We start from the raw sequence: 17,552 nt of genomic DNA, 5'->3' as shown, positions 1-17,552 counted from the left end.
CTCAACAGTTATGGGTTTCATTCATTCCAGCTGTGCTTAGTAATGTGATGCTGTAATTGGCCCACAGCTATTACATGGTACCAGGGCCAAGCATAGCACCCTGTACTATGTGATTAGCTGTAGTCAATCACAGATCCCTAGTAATCTCAGCTGCAATGAATGAAACCCATTCACAACTGTTACTGTATTACAGTTATGGTGATAAACACTGTAACACAAATCAAAGTGTAAAAAAAAAAAAAATAAAAATCCATGATTTCCCACCCAGATTACAGTGTCACTGAACTACTCAGATGAAAATATGTAAAAAAAAAAAAAAAAAAAAAATTAAAGCTTAAACCTTTTTTTTTTAAACACAGTGTAACCAGTCGGTATCCCTGATGATTGCCACGCCACAGTCGTATGATGATGCTGTATTGCACTTGTGACAGTATGAAAAACAAAATGTGAAAAAAAGGAAAACCCATTTTATTTAACTTCATTTAACAAAAAATTACAGCTTCATAAAACTCTCCATGCAACTTATGGAATACCTCAGACTTTCTACATTTGTACAATTTGTTAATTTACATTTTTCATTGAAGTTTTGTATTTAACAAAACAAAAATAGAAAAAAGTAACAAACACTGATAGTCATGCAAGACTACAATAGAGATCCACCATTGATGCATTTTAAAAATACTGTTGTGTACCTAATAGAGCTAACCGATTTACAACAAGGCTGAGATATCAGAAAATGTAGACATTACATGAGAATCAAGCAAACTAGTTGCTGTAAAATAGTGCAGTAGGCTCCTGAGAAAGCTTTTCCAATAACTTCAAACTCAAATAAGTAAATCAGATGCCCATTGGATTCAAACAAAAAAATAAATAGAAAGAGCAGAAAAAATTGAAAAAGTAAAAAGACAGGGCTCGTCACTCCTGGACCTATAAAGTCAATATCACAGACAGAGAAAAGAAAAATGTTTTTCTTTTAGGGCCTCAGGGAGGATCCTCCCTGAGATGCCAAGATTCCCAAACCACACAATGGTGCTCTACCTTGTCAGCCAGATGTGCCGTCATGGATTCCATGACCTCCACATCCCTAATCCTAGCATAGAGCTCTGTTGGAGTCTGGGTTGTTTGCTTTTTCCAGTGGAGAGCTATTAAGCACCTAGCCACCATCGAGATGTGTACAGCCAGTCTTTTGGCAAAGCCTGATAGCTTGGGAGGGAGCAGCCCTAAGAGGAAAGTTTTAGGGTTAAGGGGAACATGGACCTCGTATAAACGGTGAAGAAGGTCCTGGACCGAGCGCCAAAATGACTGCAAAGATGGACATTGCCAATAGATGTGAAGCAAGGTGCCCCAGTCTCTATGGCACCTCCAGTAACAATTCGAGGTCGATGGATATATGGCATGTAGACGAGTGGGAGTCATGTACCAAAAGTAAAGTATATTGTAAGTATTTTCCTTCTAGAGGGTGCAGATAGAGCTTTTGGCTACGCAGGACCATATGGGTTGCCATTGACTAATGGAGAACTCTTCTCCTAGAGCTTGCTTCCATTTAAGCATTTAACTATGTTTACCTTGGGAGTCTATACTGTATGAGTTTAGTCATTTTTTATATATCCGAGGTGAAACCTTTTTGTGATGGATCCAAAAGGCTAAGGTGTTCAAATGGAGATAGTTTGGAAAACTGAAGATTAAGTACAAAAGTTAAAGCATAGTGCAGAATTTGAAGAGGCCATAATGGAAAAGGTTCTTTTGCAACCAGGGAGAGATCATAAAGTAGGTGAGGCTGTTTGGGAGCTTAGGATTCTAAAGGAAGGCTGTTACTAAGGATGCTTCAGACTGGAGGGAACGAGCTTGCCGTGTTCTGGCATTTTAAGGGCCTCAAGAAATGAGACAAGTCGTCAATACATCAGGACTAATCAATTTTCAAATCTAGTAGTTTGTAGAAGCTATAATTTTTACACATTCATTTACATAGCAAACATAAATAACCAAGTGGTGATCAACTACCACCAAAATAAAGCTCTAGTTGTGCAAAAGAAAAATATATACAAATTTCATTTGTGTACAGTGTTGCATGACCGAGCAATTACAAGTAAAATTAGCACAGTGCTGAATAGCAAAAAAATGGTCTGGTCATGAAGGAGTTAAAACTTTTTGGAAGTCAAGCGCCTCCCGCCCAGTACATATACAACCGGGTAGGACAAGTGTTGTTCTGTGAGAATGTATGAGTACTTCCTCCCAGAAGCGCACACAGTGGCATGATTTGTGATCACTGATCGCTGTACCGGGCTGCTGTGCTCTGCCCTGGTACCATGTGATTGGTATGACCAATCACAGCAATCACATCTTCAGTAGTAAACAATGGTTGTCATTCATGATGCCATTGCTTACTACTGTGATCTGTTAGTACAGGACCGGTAGCATATGATCACTGCAACTATGTGATAGCTGTGGCCAGTCACAGCTATCACAATTGTAAACAATGGCATTACCACTGCAGTCAAGCTGAATAGCACATGATTGTAGCTGATGGAACTTGTCCAAGGGGCAGGCTTTATCCAAGGAGGGGGGGGGGGGGAGCTTGTCGCAAGCACTCCTGATGGGTATGACTCTGACTGCTCTATCATTGCTTGAATTTACTAGGTATCAGAGTCTGTAGTGGTATTTATGCTTGAAAAATATATTATGTGCCAAATTTTGCTGCTTAAAGTTTCCAATTTTTTTTGACATTTTTAGTGAGCAGAATCACAATCCTTTTTAATGCAATAATACGATTTAATTATTCTCCTAAAAAGCTTGGCTTCCTTTGCAGTGTTCACATCCAAATTGTTTCTCTTCCAGTCAGTTTCCTTGTTCTGTCCCAGATTCCAGGCAGCCTTTCCACCATCTGACTATTGGTTTAGCTTAGATGGAAAATAATAACTTCTCTGCGTGGACCACCAGAGGCATTTCACCAATAAGTTAAAATCATAAAATGTTTGAGAGCTGTTTGGTATACAACCCCATTATTTTTTCATACTAGTTTCATACTGTATTCTGTTACACAGTGCCTGACATATCCTAAGGACTTCAGAGAAAACTGATTTATTTAGCTGTCCTTTAGTCCAAAGGAGCTTGCTGCCTAATATCCCTACCACAACCATACAGATGCAACACCTAGTCCAATTTGTGTGGGTGATAAAAAAACATACCATAAATAACAAAGAAAATGAGTGTGCCAAAGCACAGTGCACAGCAACTTTTTATTCTACCAGTCCAGAGTGCCTGGATGTGAAAATGGCAGCCACTATACCAAATTAAACTAATTCACTGTACACTCTTCTACACTTGAAAATCTTGTTGGCAAAAGGAGATTTATATATCATTGCTCCTTCCATATCTTGTTGGCAAGATGGATACTGGATACAACATTTTTGGCCTTAAAGCAAAGCGATATGTGTGGCGGAAAACTAACACTGCACATCATCCTGAACACACCATCCTGTGAAACATGGTGGTGGCAGCATCATGTTGTGGGGGTGCTTTTCTTCAGCAGGGACAGGGAAGCTGGTCAGAGTTAATGGAAAGATGGATGGAGCCAAATACAGGGCAATCCTAGAAGAAAACCGGTTTGAGACTGCAAAAGAGTTAAGACTGGTTCACCTACAAGTTTCACCTTCCAGCAGGACAACAACCTTAAACACACAGCCAGAGCTACAATGGAATGGTTTGGATCAAAGCATATCCATGTGTTAGAATAGCCCAGTCAAAGTCCAGACCTAAATCCAATTGAGAATCTGTGGCAAGACTTGAAAATTGCTGTTCACAGATGCTCTCTATCCAATTTGACAGAGCTTGAGCTATTTTGAAAAGAAGAATGGACCAACATTTCACTCTCTAGATGTGCAAAGCTGGTAGAGACATACCCATAAAATTCTACAAAGTATTGCCTCGCAGCTGAATTCAAATGTACACCACACTTTTTAGATATTTATTTGTAAAAAAAATTGAAAAATCATTTAGCATTTTCCCTCCACTTCACAATTATGTGCCACTTTGTGTTGGTCTATCACATAAAATCCCTATAAAATACATTTATGTTTTTGGTTGTAACATGACAAAATGAGGAAAATTTCAAGGGGTATGAATATTTTTCAATGTATGGTGTGTGTGTGTGTATATGTGTATAAAAACCAAAACCACAAAAAAAAGTAAAAATCTGGACCGGTTTTGTGTCGATACATTTTGTCAGCGGTGTCTCCTTGCTCTTTGGCTCTTTTAATAGAGAAACAAAATCTATATTTTAACATAGATGTGAACCCTAACTGAATGACATTTATTTTTAAGGGCACTGTTGTAAACCTTTTTTTTTTTTTTTTTTTAATCCTAATTTTTATCCTAGATCATACAGTATACAGTGCATACAGAAAGTATTCACAGCACTTCACTTTTTCCACATTTTGTTATGTTACAGCCTTATTCCAAAATTGATAAAATTCAGTATTTTCCTCAAAATTCTACAAAAAATACATTATGACAACCTGAAAGAAGTTTGACATCTTTGCAAATTTATTAAAAATAAAAAACAATAAAAACATCACATGTACATAAGTATTAACAGCCTTTGCCATGACGCTCAAAATTGAGCTCAGGTGCATCCTGTTTCCACTGATCATCCTTGAGATGTTTCTACAACTTAATTGGAGTCCACCTGTGGTCAATTCAGTTGATGGGACGTGATTTGGAGAGGCACACACCTTTCTATGTAAGGTCCTGCAGTTAACCGTGCATGTCAGAGTACAAACCAAGCCATGAAGTCCAAGAAAGACAAGCTTGCATCGAGGCACAGATCCGGGGAAGGGTACAGAAAAATGTCTGCAGCATTGAAGGTCCCAATGAGCACAGTGGCCTCTATAATCCGTAAATGAAAGAAGTTTGGAACCACCAGGACTCTTCCTAGAGGAGGCTGCCCGGTCTAACTGAGCAATCAGTGGAGAAGGGCCTTAGTCAGGGAGGTGACCAAGAACCCGGCGGTACCTGACAGAGCTCCAACATTTCTCTGTGAATAGAGGAGAACCTTCCAGAAGACTAACCATTTCCGCAGCGCTCCACAAACCAGGCCTGTATGGTAGAGTGGCCAGATGGAAGCCACCACTTCGAAAAAGGCACATGACAGCCCGCCTGGAGTTTGCTAAAAGGCACATGAGGGACTCCGACCACGAGAAACAAATCTCTCTGGTCTGATGAAACAAAGATTGAACTATTTGGCCTGAATGGCAAGCGTCCTGTCTGGAGGAAACCAGGCACCACTCATCACCTGGCTAATACCATCCCCACAGTGATGCATGCTGGTGGCAGCATCATTCTGTGGGATTTTTTTTAGCGGCAAGAACTGGGAGACTAGTCAGGATTGAGGGAAAGACGAATGCAGCAATGTACAGAGACATTCTTGATGAAAACCTGCTCCAGAGCGCTGTGGTCATCCAGACTGGGGTGAAGGTTCATCTTTCCATCAGGACAATGACCCTAAGCACACAGCCATGATAAGAAAGGAGTGGCTTCGGGGCCACTCTGTGAATGTTCTTGAGTGGCCCAGCCAGAGCCCAAACTTGAACCGGATTAAACATCTTTGGCGGGATCTGAAAATGGCTGTGCACCGATGTTCCCCATCCAACCTGATGGAGCTTGAGTGGTCCTGCAAAGAAGAATGGGAGAAACTGCCCAAAAATAGATGTGCCCAGCTTAATGCATCCTACTCAAAAAGACTTGAGACTGTAATTGGTGGCAAAGATGCTTCAACATAGTATTGAGAAAAGGCTGGGAATACTTACTTTATGTACATGTGAGATATATATATATATATATATATATATATATATATATATATATATATATATATATAATATTTTTTTTTTTTTTCATTTTTAATAAATTTGCTAAGATTTCAAACAAACTTCCTTCACACTGTCATTATGGGGTATTGTTTGTAAAATTTTGAGGAAAATAATGAAGTTAATCTATTTTGGAATAAGAATTTAACATAACAAAATGTGGAAAAAGTGAAGTGCTGTAAATACTTTCAGGATGCACTGTATGTGCACCACTGATCTACTGCAGCCTCTCCCTGTCTACATGCACTTGCATGACATTTCTCATGGCAAATGACGTGACCACATTAGAACGTTCATGTGAAATGTACATTGGTCCAGAAGCCCATGTGATAGGGTGACTGTGCAGGAAAATAACAGGTTGTCACCGCATAACAGGAAGCCCTTGAGCAGATCAGCAGATATTATTTTAATGAAAGTTAAAACTTAAAAAATACAAAAAAAAAAAAAAAAGCGTTGAAATCACTTTCAGGTTAAAATTTGAATGTGGGATTGGGCTTTTATATGTCTTTAGAAAGACTGTTCCTGGGATTAAAACTTTACAGGTTACCATTCTGGTCCAAGCGAGGCATTGAAATGGGAATATGCATTGTGAGCTGCTGATTGAGCAGGGTACCTAAACAGATCGAAATTTGGGAAGGAAACCTACAAACTCAATGCAGAGCATGTCCTTTTGTGGACCTCAAACCCAGTACCCCAACGTTGCATGCCAAGAGTATTAAGCAATCCATCACTGTTATAATCTGAGGCAAGTTGTCATCATTAGCATTGACACACAAAAGGTTATGAGACCTGCAAGATTGATGAGTTCCAGAAACTACTGGCTAGCAGAAAGCTCAGTGATTCCTCCAGACTGATGAAACTGATGAAGCCAGATAAAAAATGTGTTTTTGGAGAGGCATAGATGGGACACAAGTATATGCCAAGGAAATTGATTATCTTCAGTCTGTGTAAAAAAAGCTGCCACGTATGACTATTGTGTAGAAGGTCCCACATCTGTATAGCACTTGCAGCTTTTAGCGTTGTGTTGTTGCTGTGACTCAGTGTAGCCTAAAGGGAACGTGGTCCACACATCACAGTCCATATTCTTAAAGGCAATCTAGGGGAGGTCTGTTGACAAATGACAATGACAGTTTATTTTAGTTATGTTATGCATACATGAAATTAAGTTTTAAGATTAACTTTTTTTTTTTTTTAACATTTTTGCTGTACCACATTTTACTTGATCTTAGTTTTGTATATGAAGTTTAGTCTTTGTGATGGGCAGTGCAGGAAGCATCTTGTTGAACCACTAGCGTGGAGGAAAAAAAATTAACTGCATGAGAAGTCATGGAGGATACATAATTTGTAGTCCCAGTTGACCTATATATTTTCCCTGAGACAAGAATATGTAATATAGTAGAATAACTGTTCTGAACTAATAAAAGGTAACACAGCATGTTACATAGTTGCATAGTAGGTGAGGTTGAATAAAGACAATAGTCCATCCAGTTCAACCTGTGTAGGTGTGTGTGGCTGTAATCATCTCACATAGCCCTGAATGTTCTGATCCTTGAGATGTACATCTAAGAGTCTTTTGAAAGCCACCATACTTCCCGCAGAAACCACCTCTTGTGGTAGAGAATTCCACAATCTTGTAGCCCTAACAGTAAAGAACCCCCCACGTTGCCTGAGGTTAAAATGTTTCTCCTCTAATCGCAATGTATGCCCTCGAGTCCTCATGCATTCCCTTCGACTGAATAGCTTTTTTTTCTAATCTTCGATCCCCATTGAGATATTTATAAATTGCTATCATGTCCCCCCTCAGGCGTCTCTTCTCCAGGGAGAAAAAATCAAGCGATTGCAGACGCTCTTCATAATTAAGGTCCTCCAATCCCCTAATCAGTTTAGTTGCCCTTCTCTGGACTCTCTCCAGCTCCAACACATCCCTCCTGAGGACTGGCGACCAGAACTGGACAGAATACTCCAGATGCGGTCAGACCAGAGTTTTATAGAGTGGAAGGATTATAGTCTTATCTCTGGAATACATCCCTTTATGCATGTTAATATTCTGCTGGCTTTGGCAGCTGCCGCTTGACATTGCATGCTATTGCCTAATATATCATCAACCAAGACTCCCAGATCTTTCTCCATTTTTGATTCCCCCAAGGGTTCCCCTCCTAACGTGTATTGTGCTTTTAAGTTTTTAGTCCCCAAGTGCAAGACCTTACACTTCTCCACATTAAACCTCATTTGCCATGTCGTTGCCCACTCCGTAATTTTGTCCAGGTCATTCTGTAGGATATCTGCTTCATGCTGTGCTGTTATTGCCCTGGCCAATTTTGTGTCATCTTCCACCACGCATCAGGGGCTTTGTAGAGTTTTGAGCTGGAGAAGTCTTAATTCCTGGGCACACATCCCACCTGGTAGCCAGACTTTTATACGTAGTATATATGAGTGTACTGATGCTCAGGGTTCACTCATACTCTTTATGCTGTGGGAGCCTGCTGCTGGGGGAAAGGGCTGACTGTTGGGAGAACACTAAGAAAAATTACAAGAGCTGCTATAATAGGAAACCATTATGGGGTGTCTTTGTTGGTGGAATGGACTTGCGTTCAGTTACTCTGACATGAAAACGTTTTCTTTTATGCCATGGACTTGCTAAAAGCAAAGCCACCCTGTTTGAAACTGGTTAACGGCCTTGCTGAATAAACAGTGCAGGACAAGCCTGCTTGGACTGTAACTAGGGGGTTGATTTACTGGAACTGAAGAATTGAAATTCTGGTGCAGCTGTGTAAGGTAGCCAATAAGCTTCTAACTTCAGTTTGTTCAATTAAGCTTTGACAAAGAAACCTGGAAGCTGACTGGTTCCTATACAAAGCTGCATCTGATTTTGCTCTCTTCAGCTTTAGTAAATTAACCCTTCTGTGTCACTGTCTGGTGTCTGGTTTGCTGTTACCAATACCAGTTGAGCCTATCTCCCTTGCAATTTAGGATATGGTGTTTTCCATGAACTTCAGTCTAGCCAAGTATGTTTAAGGATTAATGCCCATTTTTATTCTAAAGTAAAGTTCTTGAACCGAAAAAAGTCTGTCCATGTATGTCAACATAACTTGGTCTCAGGGCTAAAAGCATGATCCCACTCAATGCTCTACAAAGGCTCCAGGACCCTGACCAGGATTTACCAACCCTGGAGCAAACCCAGTTTACCATGTAAAACGTGCCCCTTACCTGCCTTTGTTATCTGTATGTATATAATTATTATAATGCTGAATCTTCCAAAGGACAGTGGGACAAAAAAAGGTATGTTTTTTGCCTTGAGCTACCCCATTCCTCTCTGATACATAGACATGAACACACTGGCATTATATTGGATAGTTTAAGACTTTCCTTATGTGCATAAACCAAGAGAGGACAGCTAAAAGAAAAGATGGCTGATAAATCAATTTAATACATGCATGGCATCACACGGTCAAAGGAATACAATGTATAAAAGTTAATCATCATCCTTTTATATTTATTTTTTCCAGTATAAAGAACGTCACACCAAAAGTGGGAGATACTGAAACACGTAAAGCCATTCGCCGTGCCTTTGATGTCTGGCAGAATGTAACTCCACTGACATTTGAAGAAATTCCATACCATGAGTTAGAAAATGGCAAGCGGGAAGTGGACATTACTATTATCTTTGCATCTGGTTTCCATGGAGACAGTTCACCATTTGATGGTGAAGGGGGATTTTTGGCACATGCCTATTTTCCGGGACCTGGAATAGGAGGGGACACACATTTTGACTCTGATGAACCATGGACGTTAGGAAATCCCAATCATGATGGTAAGACTTGATCTTAATTTATCTACTCTCTCTCATTTAGGGTTTGTTCACACTTGTGTGGATTCTAAAGAACAAAGCAATGTTCATTAACATGCCTAAAGGATTTATGTGTTTATGAAGCATGGAAATAGCATCAAGTACTTGTTAAATGCCCATGAAAGTGTGTTTTTTCTAGAGGGAAGTGATTTAAAGGCAAAGTGATGTATTATCGGATTATCTGCATTGAGGTGTGATAGCGAACATTTTTGTTAATTCTCTGCAAGATGGATTTGTAGGCTTTGATTTCTTTGACACTTAGCTTGGTCCAGCTCAATTTTGCTAAAACCAGATTCTTGCCCTTGCTTCTGCCTGGCACTGTCAGTATTGTTGGCTTGATGCTTTTGCCTGCACACAGAAGCTAATAGTGTCACTACATGGCTGTTCTGTACAAACAGGAAGTGGCTGGAATGCCTCTGCTCTTTCCCAGTGCATTTTTGGGGGACAGGACCCTCCACTGCCTCTCCCTCAGCACCCAGCTAACACTTTATAAATGCATGAATAACACAACATAAATTCTATAGGTGCGGTTATTGTACAATACCAGCGCTTTACTGTTAAAATTAATGGAGGCGGTTGACCAGCATTATTGCCTTATGAAAGATATGCTGCTTAATGTTTAACACAACGCTACCACTCCTGTGTATGTACTGCACTGTATGGTGCCCATTGTAATAATCATGGCAGGCAATAAAGGGCAGTTATGAGTCTTTAAAAATACTGCTTAATCACAAGACATTGACTCTCATGTTCCCAAGCACTTATGATGCTGTCAACAGTAGGTATTGTGAACGATTATCAGATTTGATCTACACTGTTTTCTGACTGTGTTCAGATTTAGCCAGTATGCCATACAGTTAAAGTGGTTGTCCAGTCAGGGGGAAAAAAACATAAATTAAGTCAGCAGCCACAAATACTGCAGCTGATTACCTGTCCAGGGAACCAGCGCCGTTCTCCCCCGGGCTAGTTTTTAACAAGCCTTTGGGCTCCCGGTCTTGGCATCCTAACTGTGGACAGCCAACTATGCTGCTTTCGACTTCACAGCCCGCTGCACATGTGCGAGCCGCACAGCATTTTATGAATGGTCCTGCAGTCTCCTTTGACCTGTGACGAGTCCCAAAAGACTGGGGGGGGGGTATTGGGGAGAACTTCCGCTTGGATCGCCTAGGCTACTTGAGCAAAAGTGGGTGCGGGTTCCTGTCAAAACCAGGTACCCGCTCCCCTCCCACATACAAAAAAAAAAAATAAACGCCAGATATTACAGGAGCAGGGAGAGGGCCCTAAAGTCAAACTTGCCCTCTTTGGAGTTTCACTTTTTAAATTATACTGATACAATATATAAAATAAAAATACTTTTTTTTTGTTTTTGTTTTGTTTTTTTCTTAGTGTGGTCCCAAGGTCTCACATGAACAGTTTATCAAGGAAAGTCTTTGTACCCATTATGCCTATTTTCAGGGAAAATCCTATCTGGATGGTAAAATATATTACCAGTTGCCCTCAGTCTCTTGAGCTAATGCCTCCAAATGAGTGGTGGTCTCCACATTGGGATAAAGCTATGCCAACAATGCACACACTGACACTATTCATCTACATGGTGGACTTCTCAGAGGGACATGGTTAGTAAAGGTTAAGCCTAAGAGTCCTAAATACTGACATTGGGGGGGGGTGGGGGGCAGATGTCACAAGAAGCATCAGTTGGATCTCAATACCTATACAAACTTCCATGCTCCAACCTGCGTTCAACATCCCTGCCAGAGATAATTATACTTTATAACTGGTTAACAATGTATTCAATTACTGGTTTATCAAATTACATAAAAGAAAACCCATTTAGAAAATACTTCTCTCTGGGAATTTGGTCTCCAAAGAGGAACATAAGAAGTGTCCTTGCACATAGTACTGGTATATGAATGCCAGGTATTCCTGGCAGTAAGTTCCTGCACAAAGTGAGTATGACCTCTCTAGTGCACACATGCAGTATATGTGAGTATGTAGCGCCACTCCCGAGGAAGCCACTTGCTAAGTTTGGGTTCTTTCTTCTGTTCCTCGACCCCAAGAACAACCTCAGCCCTTCTGGCACACCTGGTTGGATGTATTTTACACTACAAGTGTAAAATACCTTTTCACCTGGCTGTGAGGTATTGCCAGTTAATAAATACACACACCTGGTTAGTGATAAACAAGCTTAATCTATTAATGCAGGTTAGCATAAATGGAAATGGAAACCGAATTAAACATAGAGCAGGCAAATTGGGACACAGACTGCTGAGCAGGGTAGAAAATTGAACAGTGTATACTAGTTCAAAATGATAGCAGCTCTTTACTGGTTCTGAGTCCACTGAAATTAATGGACAGGGGTGGGATACCACTTTAACTGGCCAGTGGGCTAGACCTTTAGGGTGGTTACCACTGGGTTAGTCTTTAGTCCTAGATCTTCCCCGGCTAATCATTGGCACGCATTGTGGCCATCAGTAAAGCCTGCAGTCTAGAGGATAGCAAGTTAGGCAGTTGTTAATGGCTCAGTCTAGAACAGTGATGGCAAGTAGTGAGCGCAAGGCCCTTGCACCAGACCCCGCGACAGAGCAGTGACTTTTCCTCTGAGCGGGTGTCCCTTCACTCTCGGTTGCCCATGGTGACACTGGTTGCTGATATGGCAGGGGCTGTATCCTGGCAGCAGCGCTGTCCTTTAGCTGGCAGGTCACTGTGTGGTACTCCCGCCCCTCTTGTGACACAGCCCCTCTCTCTGGAATGGCGCTGGGCTGTTTGACTTTCTCCTTGATGGTGTCCTACAACACCGTTTTTTTGCTCCACAGTAGTGGCCGTCCACCTCCCAATGCTCTTTCCTGGTAGCACTTCCTGAACCCATATAAGCGCAAGATTTCATTGAATCCAGCTCCTAGAATGCCAAATATTGAAATAAAACCTACTATTCAAGGGAAAGGTGTGACTTACACATGTATGCTCCTAAAATACTGACCAGTAAGGCAATTTCTTTTTTTTTTTTTTTTTTTTTTTTTTTTTTACTGATCCATATGAAGGGGTCGTTTACTGATATTTACATGCCTGTGTCGATTGAAAGCAATGCAAAAGAAAAACATCAGTACAAGGGATTGAAAGTGTATTAGTTTAAAAAGAAAATAAAAAATCAGGTTTATTATAAAAGCAACAAAATTAATGCATCACAAATGTGGGAGTAATGGAAGGCAGAACATCAAGCATGACCGGCAACATAGCAGGAGCTCCAAACCATGGCCAGGGGTTACTGTCATGCCCGCCAAGCAGCCCAGATGGAAAGGGAGCTTGATGTGTCAGGGAGAACACACCATCCAGACCTGACGTGACACCCTCCCAACACCATCCCAACACCAGCACACCCCCAAACGTGACATCAAAGAGTTACGCAGTTATGCATTTTGGGGAGGTTAGCTGTGTTCTCTCTGGCGAGATGTAAGTTCCCTTCCAATCTCAGCTGCCTGGCACGCATTGCAGTTAACCCTGACCAGGATTTACAGCTTCTATTATGTTGCCTATCATCCTTGATCTTGTAGTTTTGCCTTTCATTGCTCCCACATTTGGGAGTGCATTACTTTTTATTGCTTTTTCACTAAACCTTCTTTCTCTTTTGTTCATTGACACACAGCTCCTGATCATCTTAACCATTAGGTTATACTGCCCCTACAGGAGTAGGACACTAGGTAGAAAAAAAGTCTGGCTACGCCTATGGGCAGTCCCAGGGGGTATACTTCCTCTCTCGGCTATAGGTACTCAGTTTTTTTTTTTTTTTTCTTCTGCCTAGTCAGGAGTAAGGACCTAGTTCCTTGCTGGGATCTCTGGTCCTGGCAAATCTTTTCTTTTTAGATAGATTTTTTTCTCCTGATTTTTTCCTGTGAGATCTACAATCAACTGCCAGACTGCGAAACGGGCTGGATAATCTAGATCCAATGGTCACCCTAGTCTGGCCGGAGCACGCAGACCTCCGTGCTAGGTCAGCCACGACATAGCCTCCCTGGACAGAGGCTGGCCTGCGATTTAAACAACTCGCGAGGTCGCATACGACTGGGTCTTTGCCCCGAGTCGCAGCATTCCTCCTGGCCGACAGTCCCCCCCCCCCCCCTATTTCGAGTGCGAGGGGTTCTGTCTGGAGTGGTGCCCACCTGGTTCCTGATATGTGGTGAGTAGCTGTCCTCCCTCTGCCCTTGAAAGGTTTTAGGGTGGATGTGGGCCCCTCCATGGGATGGTCGGGCCCTTGGGTTCCCCTCCTTCCCGTCAGGCACCCCCCCTTCATCTTCTTTAAAACAGCAGCGGCCATGTTTGTGGCACCTTCCAGATGGCATTTTCAGTGGTGGGATCCCCTCCTCATCCCCTGGTGCTGACTCCTGGTTCCTTTTGTTTCCTGATCGCCACTTGGGCAGTGCGGGTTCTCCTGATGGCTGTGATGCCTGGTTTTTGCGGGGTGGGAAGTCTGGTGGGGTCTTCCACCTCTCTGCTGAGGATCAATTGGTGCTCTGTGACTGGCAACTGGGTGATGCTGCCAGAGCAGTGGGGGTTGTCCCTTGGCAGTGTGTTACACTTTTTGTGGGGTCCCCCTGGTGACTCATAGAGTCTTTGGAGCACATCTCCCCACCTGATCCCTTTTTTGAGGCTGCAAGGCCCTCCGGGTCCCATCCATCCGATGTTCCTTGGAAGCCTTACTCTCAGGGAGAATCTGCTGTCCTAAGGACCAATCTTCATCCTCTTTACAGTCGCTGGCTGTGACGGCTGACGGCTTGGCTGGTCAATGCCAGGTGCTGATGAATAGAAGTTTTGGCTAAGCCAGTGATTACAACACTGTTAAAAGCTAGGAAATCTATTTCTAGGAAGATCTACCATCGTACGTGGAAGATGTACTTTGCATGGTGTGAGTCTCTTGGGGTTCATCCTCGCTCTTTTTCGGTGGCTCGGATCTTTACCTTACTACAACGGGGGGGCAGAGCAGAAACTGGCCTTGAGTACTATCAAGGGTCAAGTGTTGGCCTTAGCAGTCTTCTTTCAACGTCCCTTGGCCACATACTCCCTGGTACTTACTTTTCTTCAGGGAGTTAGGCACTTGACCCCAGTGCGGTCTGTTGTTGGGACCTCAATTTGGTGATCTTCCAGAAGCCTCCTTGTGTTGTTGGGACCTCAATTTGGTGATCTTCCAGAAGCCTCCTTTTGAGAAGATTCCCCTGCTTGTGCTGTCGGCCTTTTTGCTAGCTATCACCTCTGTGCACAGGGTGTCAGAATTGGCGGTGTTATCCTGTAGTTAACCTTACTTTGTGGTTCACAGAGATAAGGTGGTTCTTTGCCTCTGTCCGTCGTTCCTTCCTCAGGTTGTCTGATTTTAATTTGAATGAAGACATTGTGTTGCCTTCCTTGTGTCCCAGGCCAAAACATCTGAAGGAAATTGCTTTGCATGCCTTGGATGTGTTCCGGGCAATTAGGGTGTACCTGGCAGCTACGGAGTCTTTTAGGAAGTCAGACTCACTATTTGTGCTCTCAGAAAGAGTTGTCTGCTTCCTCTGCGACCATTTCCAGATGTATCAGACTGCGGTTCAAGTCTATTACATCAAGGGTCAGGTTCCTCCTTTCCCTGTCAAGGCGCATTCTACTCAGGCTCTCAGTGCATCCTGGGCCTTCCGTCAGGCGTCTGTGATGCAGGTTTTGAAGGCGACCACCTGGTCGTCGGTGCACACTTTCACATAGTTCTTTAAAGTGGATGTGTTGGCATATGCGAATGCTTCCTTTGCCTGCAGCCCCCAGCAGCCCCCCCCCCCCCCCGGGAGTGCTCATAGGCGTAGCCATACTTTTTTTCTGCCTAGTATCCTACTCCTGTCGGGGCAGTATAACCCAATAGTTAAAAAGATCAGGAGCTGTCATCTGTCAATGAACATCAGAGAAATTCATTTTACAGTAAGTAAAAAATCCAATTTTTTCCTTTGCTATTCTTTTCTCTTTTGCATACTTTGCGAGCCCAAAGCCAGTCTGCTGCATTGGCTGACATTTAGTAATAGTATCTTTGTTTAGCAGATAGGACTACCTTTCTTACGCTCCAACACACATGGTGATTTATTTGTTTTATGTACATCTTGCCTTATAGATCTTGGAGGATTAGTGTGTACCCTACTTGCACTTGTTTGCATTTGTACTTTTATTTTCTTTACTGAGCCGTGGTTGACTATTGGTGTCGTCTTTACATTGAAAGCAATGGGCTGCATTCAAATAAGTGAACAAAGAAAGGTCTGAATGCCTAAAATTTTGGCATTTTGTCATCCCTGTGCAAAAGCCTGAAACAGTGGCTGACATGAGCATAATGATAGTTTTATTGGCTCTCTGTTATATTTTGTGTAATTTGGCAAACCATATACTTGTCTGTCTAGGTTTCCTGTATGGAGTACAATCCTAGACTGTAGGGTGGTGTTCGCATCAACTTGGAGTTGCTCCTTGTGTTTCAGTTTCTTTATGGTCAAACTAAAGTGAGTACTGTAATGTCCATGCTGGAACATGGAGATGTCTGTAAGGGTAACACATATACACTGACAATGTGAATATTTAATTGTTCATCGCTGACTGGTTACCAACATTTATCAAGAACATCACAGAAGATTGACACTTCATTTTCTTCATCCTGAGAGAGAATACAAACAGAGCACTATAATATTGTTTTCAATTTTTCCCCAGCATCTGTCATGCAGCATGCTGAAAGAGAATGACATATGTTTGATTGGAATTTTCCCTTTCAATAAATCATCCACCTACTGAATTATTTTAGATAACAAAAGAATGGGAAGCATTCCTAGATAGTGTGTTATGCTCCGCTGTTTTCTCTTTCGTTCATTGACAGACACAGCTCCTGTCATTCTTGACCATTTGGTTATACTGCCCCCTACAGGAATAAGACACTAGGCAGTAAAAAAATTCTGGCTACACCAATGGGCAGTCCCAGGGGGTATACTCCCTCTCTCTGCTTTAGTCACTCAGTTTTTTTTCTGCCTAGCCAGGAGTAAAGACAATTCCTTGCTGGAATCTTTGGTCCTGGCAAAAGTTTTTCCTAATCGATTTTGTTCTGTGAGATCTAATATCAACTGCCGAACTGGGCGACGGGCTGGATAATCTAGATCCAGTGGTCACCCTAGTCTGGCCAGCGAGCGCACGCAGACCTCTGATCTGTGCTAGATTCGCCGCGACATAGCCCCACCTGACAGGGGCTGGCCTGCGAATTAAACGCCTTGCGAGGTCACATACGACTGGGTCTCAGCAGTGTTACTTTCTGTGGAGACCCCCTGGTGACTCCTAGGGGACTTTGGAGCACATTTCCCCTCCTGATCCCCTTTCTGAGGCAGCAGGGCCCTCCAGGTCCAGGCTTAAATGCTGGTCTTCGGATCAGACTTCTAAAAAGGCCTTGACTGATCTTCCCTTTCAAGGAGATCGCCGGTTTGAAGCTACCCTGGATGACCTCCATCAAGGTCTCATGGGCGAGGAGTACTTCCGCAGACTACGTGGGCAAGAAACCTCATTGTAGACGTGGACCTTCCTTCTTGGCTCATAAGGTTTTTTTTTTTTTTGTCCCACAGGGGCGACTGACAAGGGCTCAAAGCCTTTCAGGACCTCCTCTGGCAGGTCCAAATGAACCTGGCCTGGCAAGCAGAGAGCAGGCTTCTCCAGACCCGTGGACAAAGCTCTTTCGGTATGAAGGTGCACCCTCAACCGTTTCTGGGGGTGGGGGGACGTCTTCGCTGGTTTCCGGTCCCGTGTACTTCCCGGGTGCAAGACAAGTGGGTGCACAAAGTAATTCGGTCCAGCTATAAGATTAAGTTCCGCCCTTG

At 42.6% G+C, this 17,552-nt stretch overlaps 1 protein-coding gene across 3 annotated transcripts in view; it reads left to right on the top strand.

Moving 5' to 3' along the window:
- MMP16 (matrix metallopeptidase 16) overlaps positions 1-17,552 on the top strand; it is a 378,979-nt gene that overhangs the window by 216,392 nt on the left and 145,035 nt on the right. For all 3 annotated transcript variants that reach the window (XM_082258608.1, XM_082258607.1, XM_082258609.1), the window contains one exon: positions 9,371-9,675. In XM_082258608.1, the coding sequence (XP_082114734.1) occupies positions 9,371-9,675 (305 nt within the window). The remainder of the gene's footprint in view (positions 1-9,370; positions 9,676-17,552) is intronic.

The sequence above is a fragment of the Pelophylax lessonae genome (genome assembly GCF_965119305.1).
Source record: "Pelophylax lessonae genome assembly, chromosome: 5".
Classification (NCBI taxonomy): Eukaryota; Metazoa; Chordata; class Amphibia; order Anura; family Ranidae; genus Pelophylax; species Pelophylax lessonae.
Note: the sequence above shows the minus strand (reverse complement) of the source record. Positions and strands in the feature narration are given on the sequence as shown.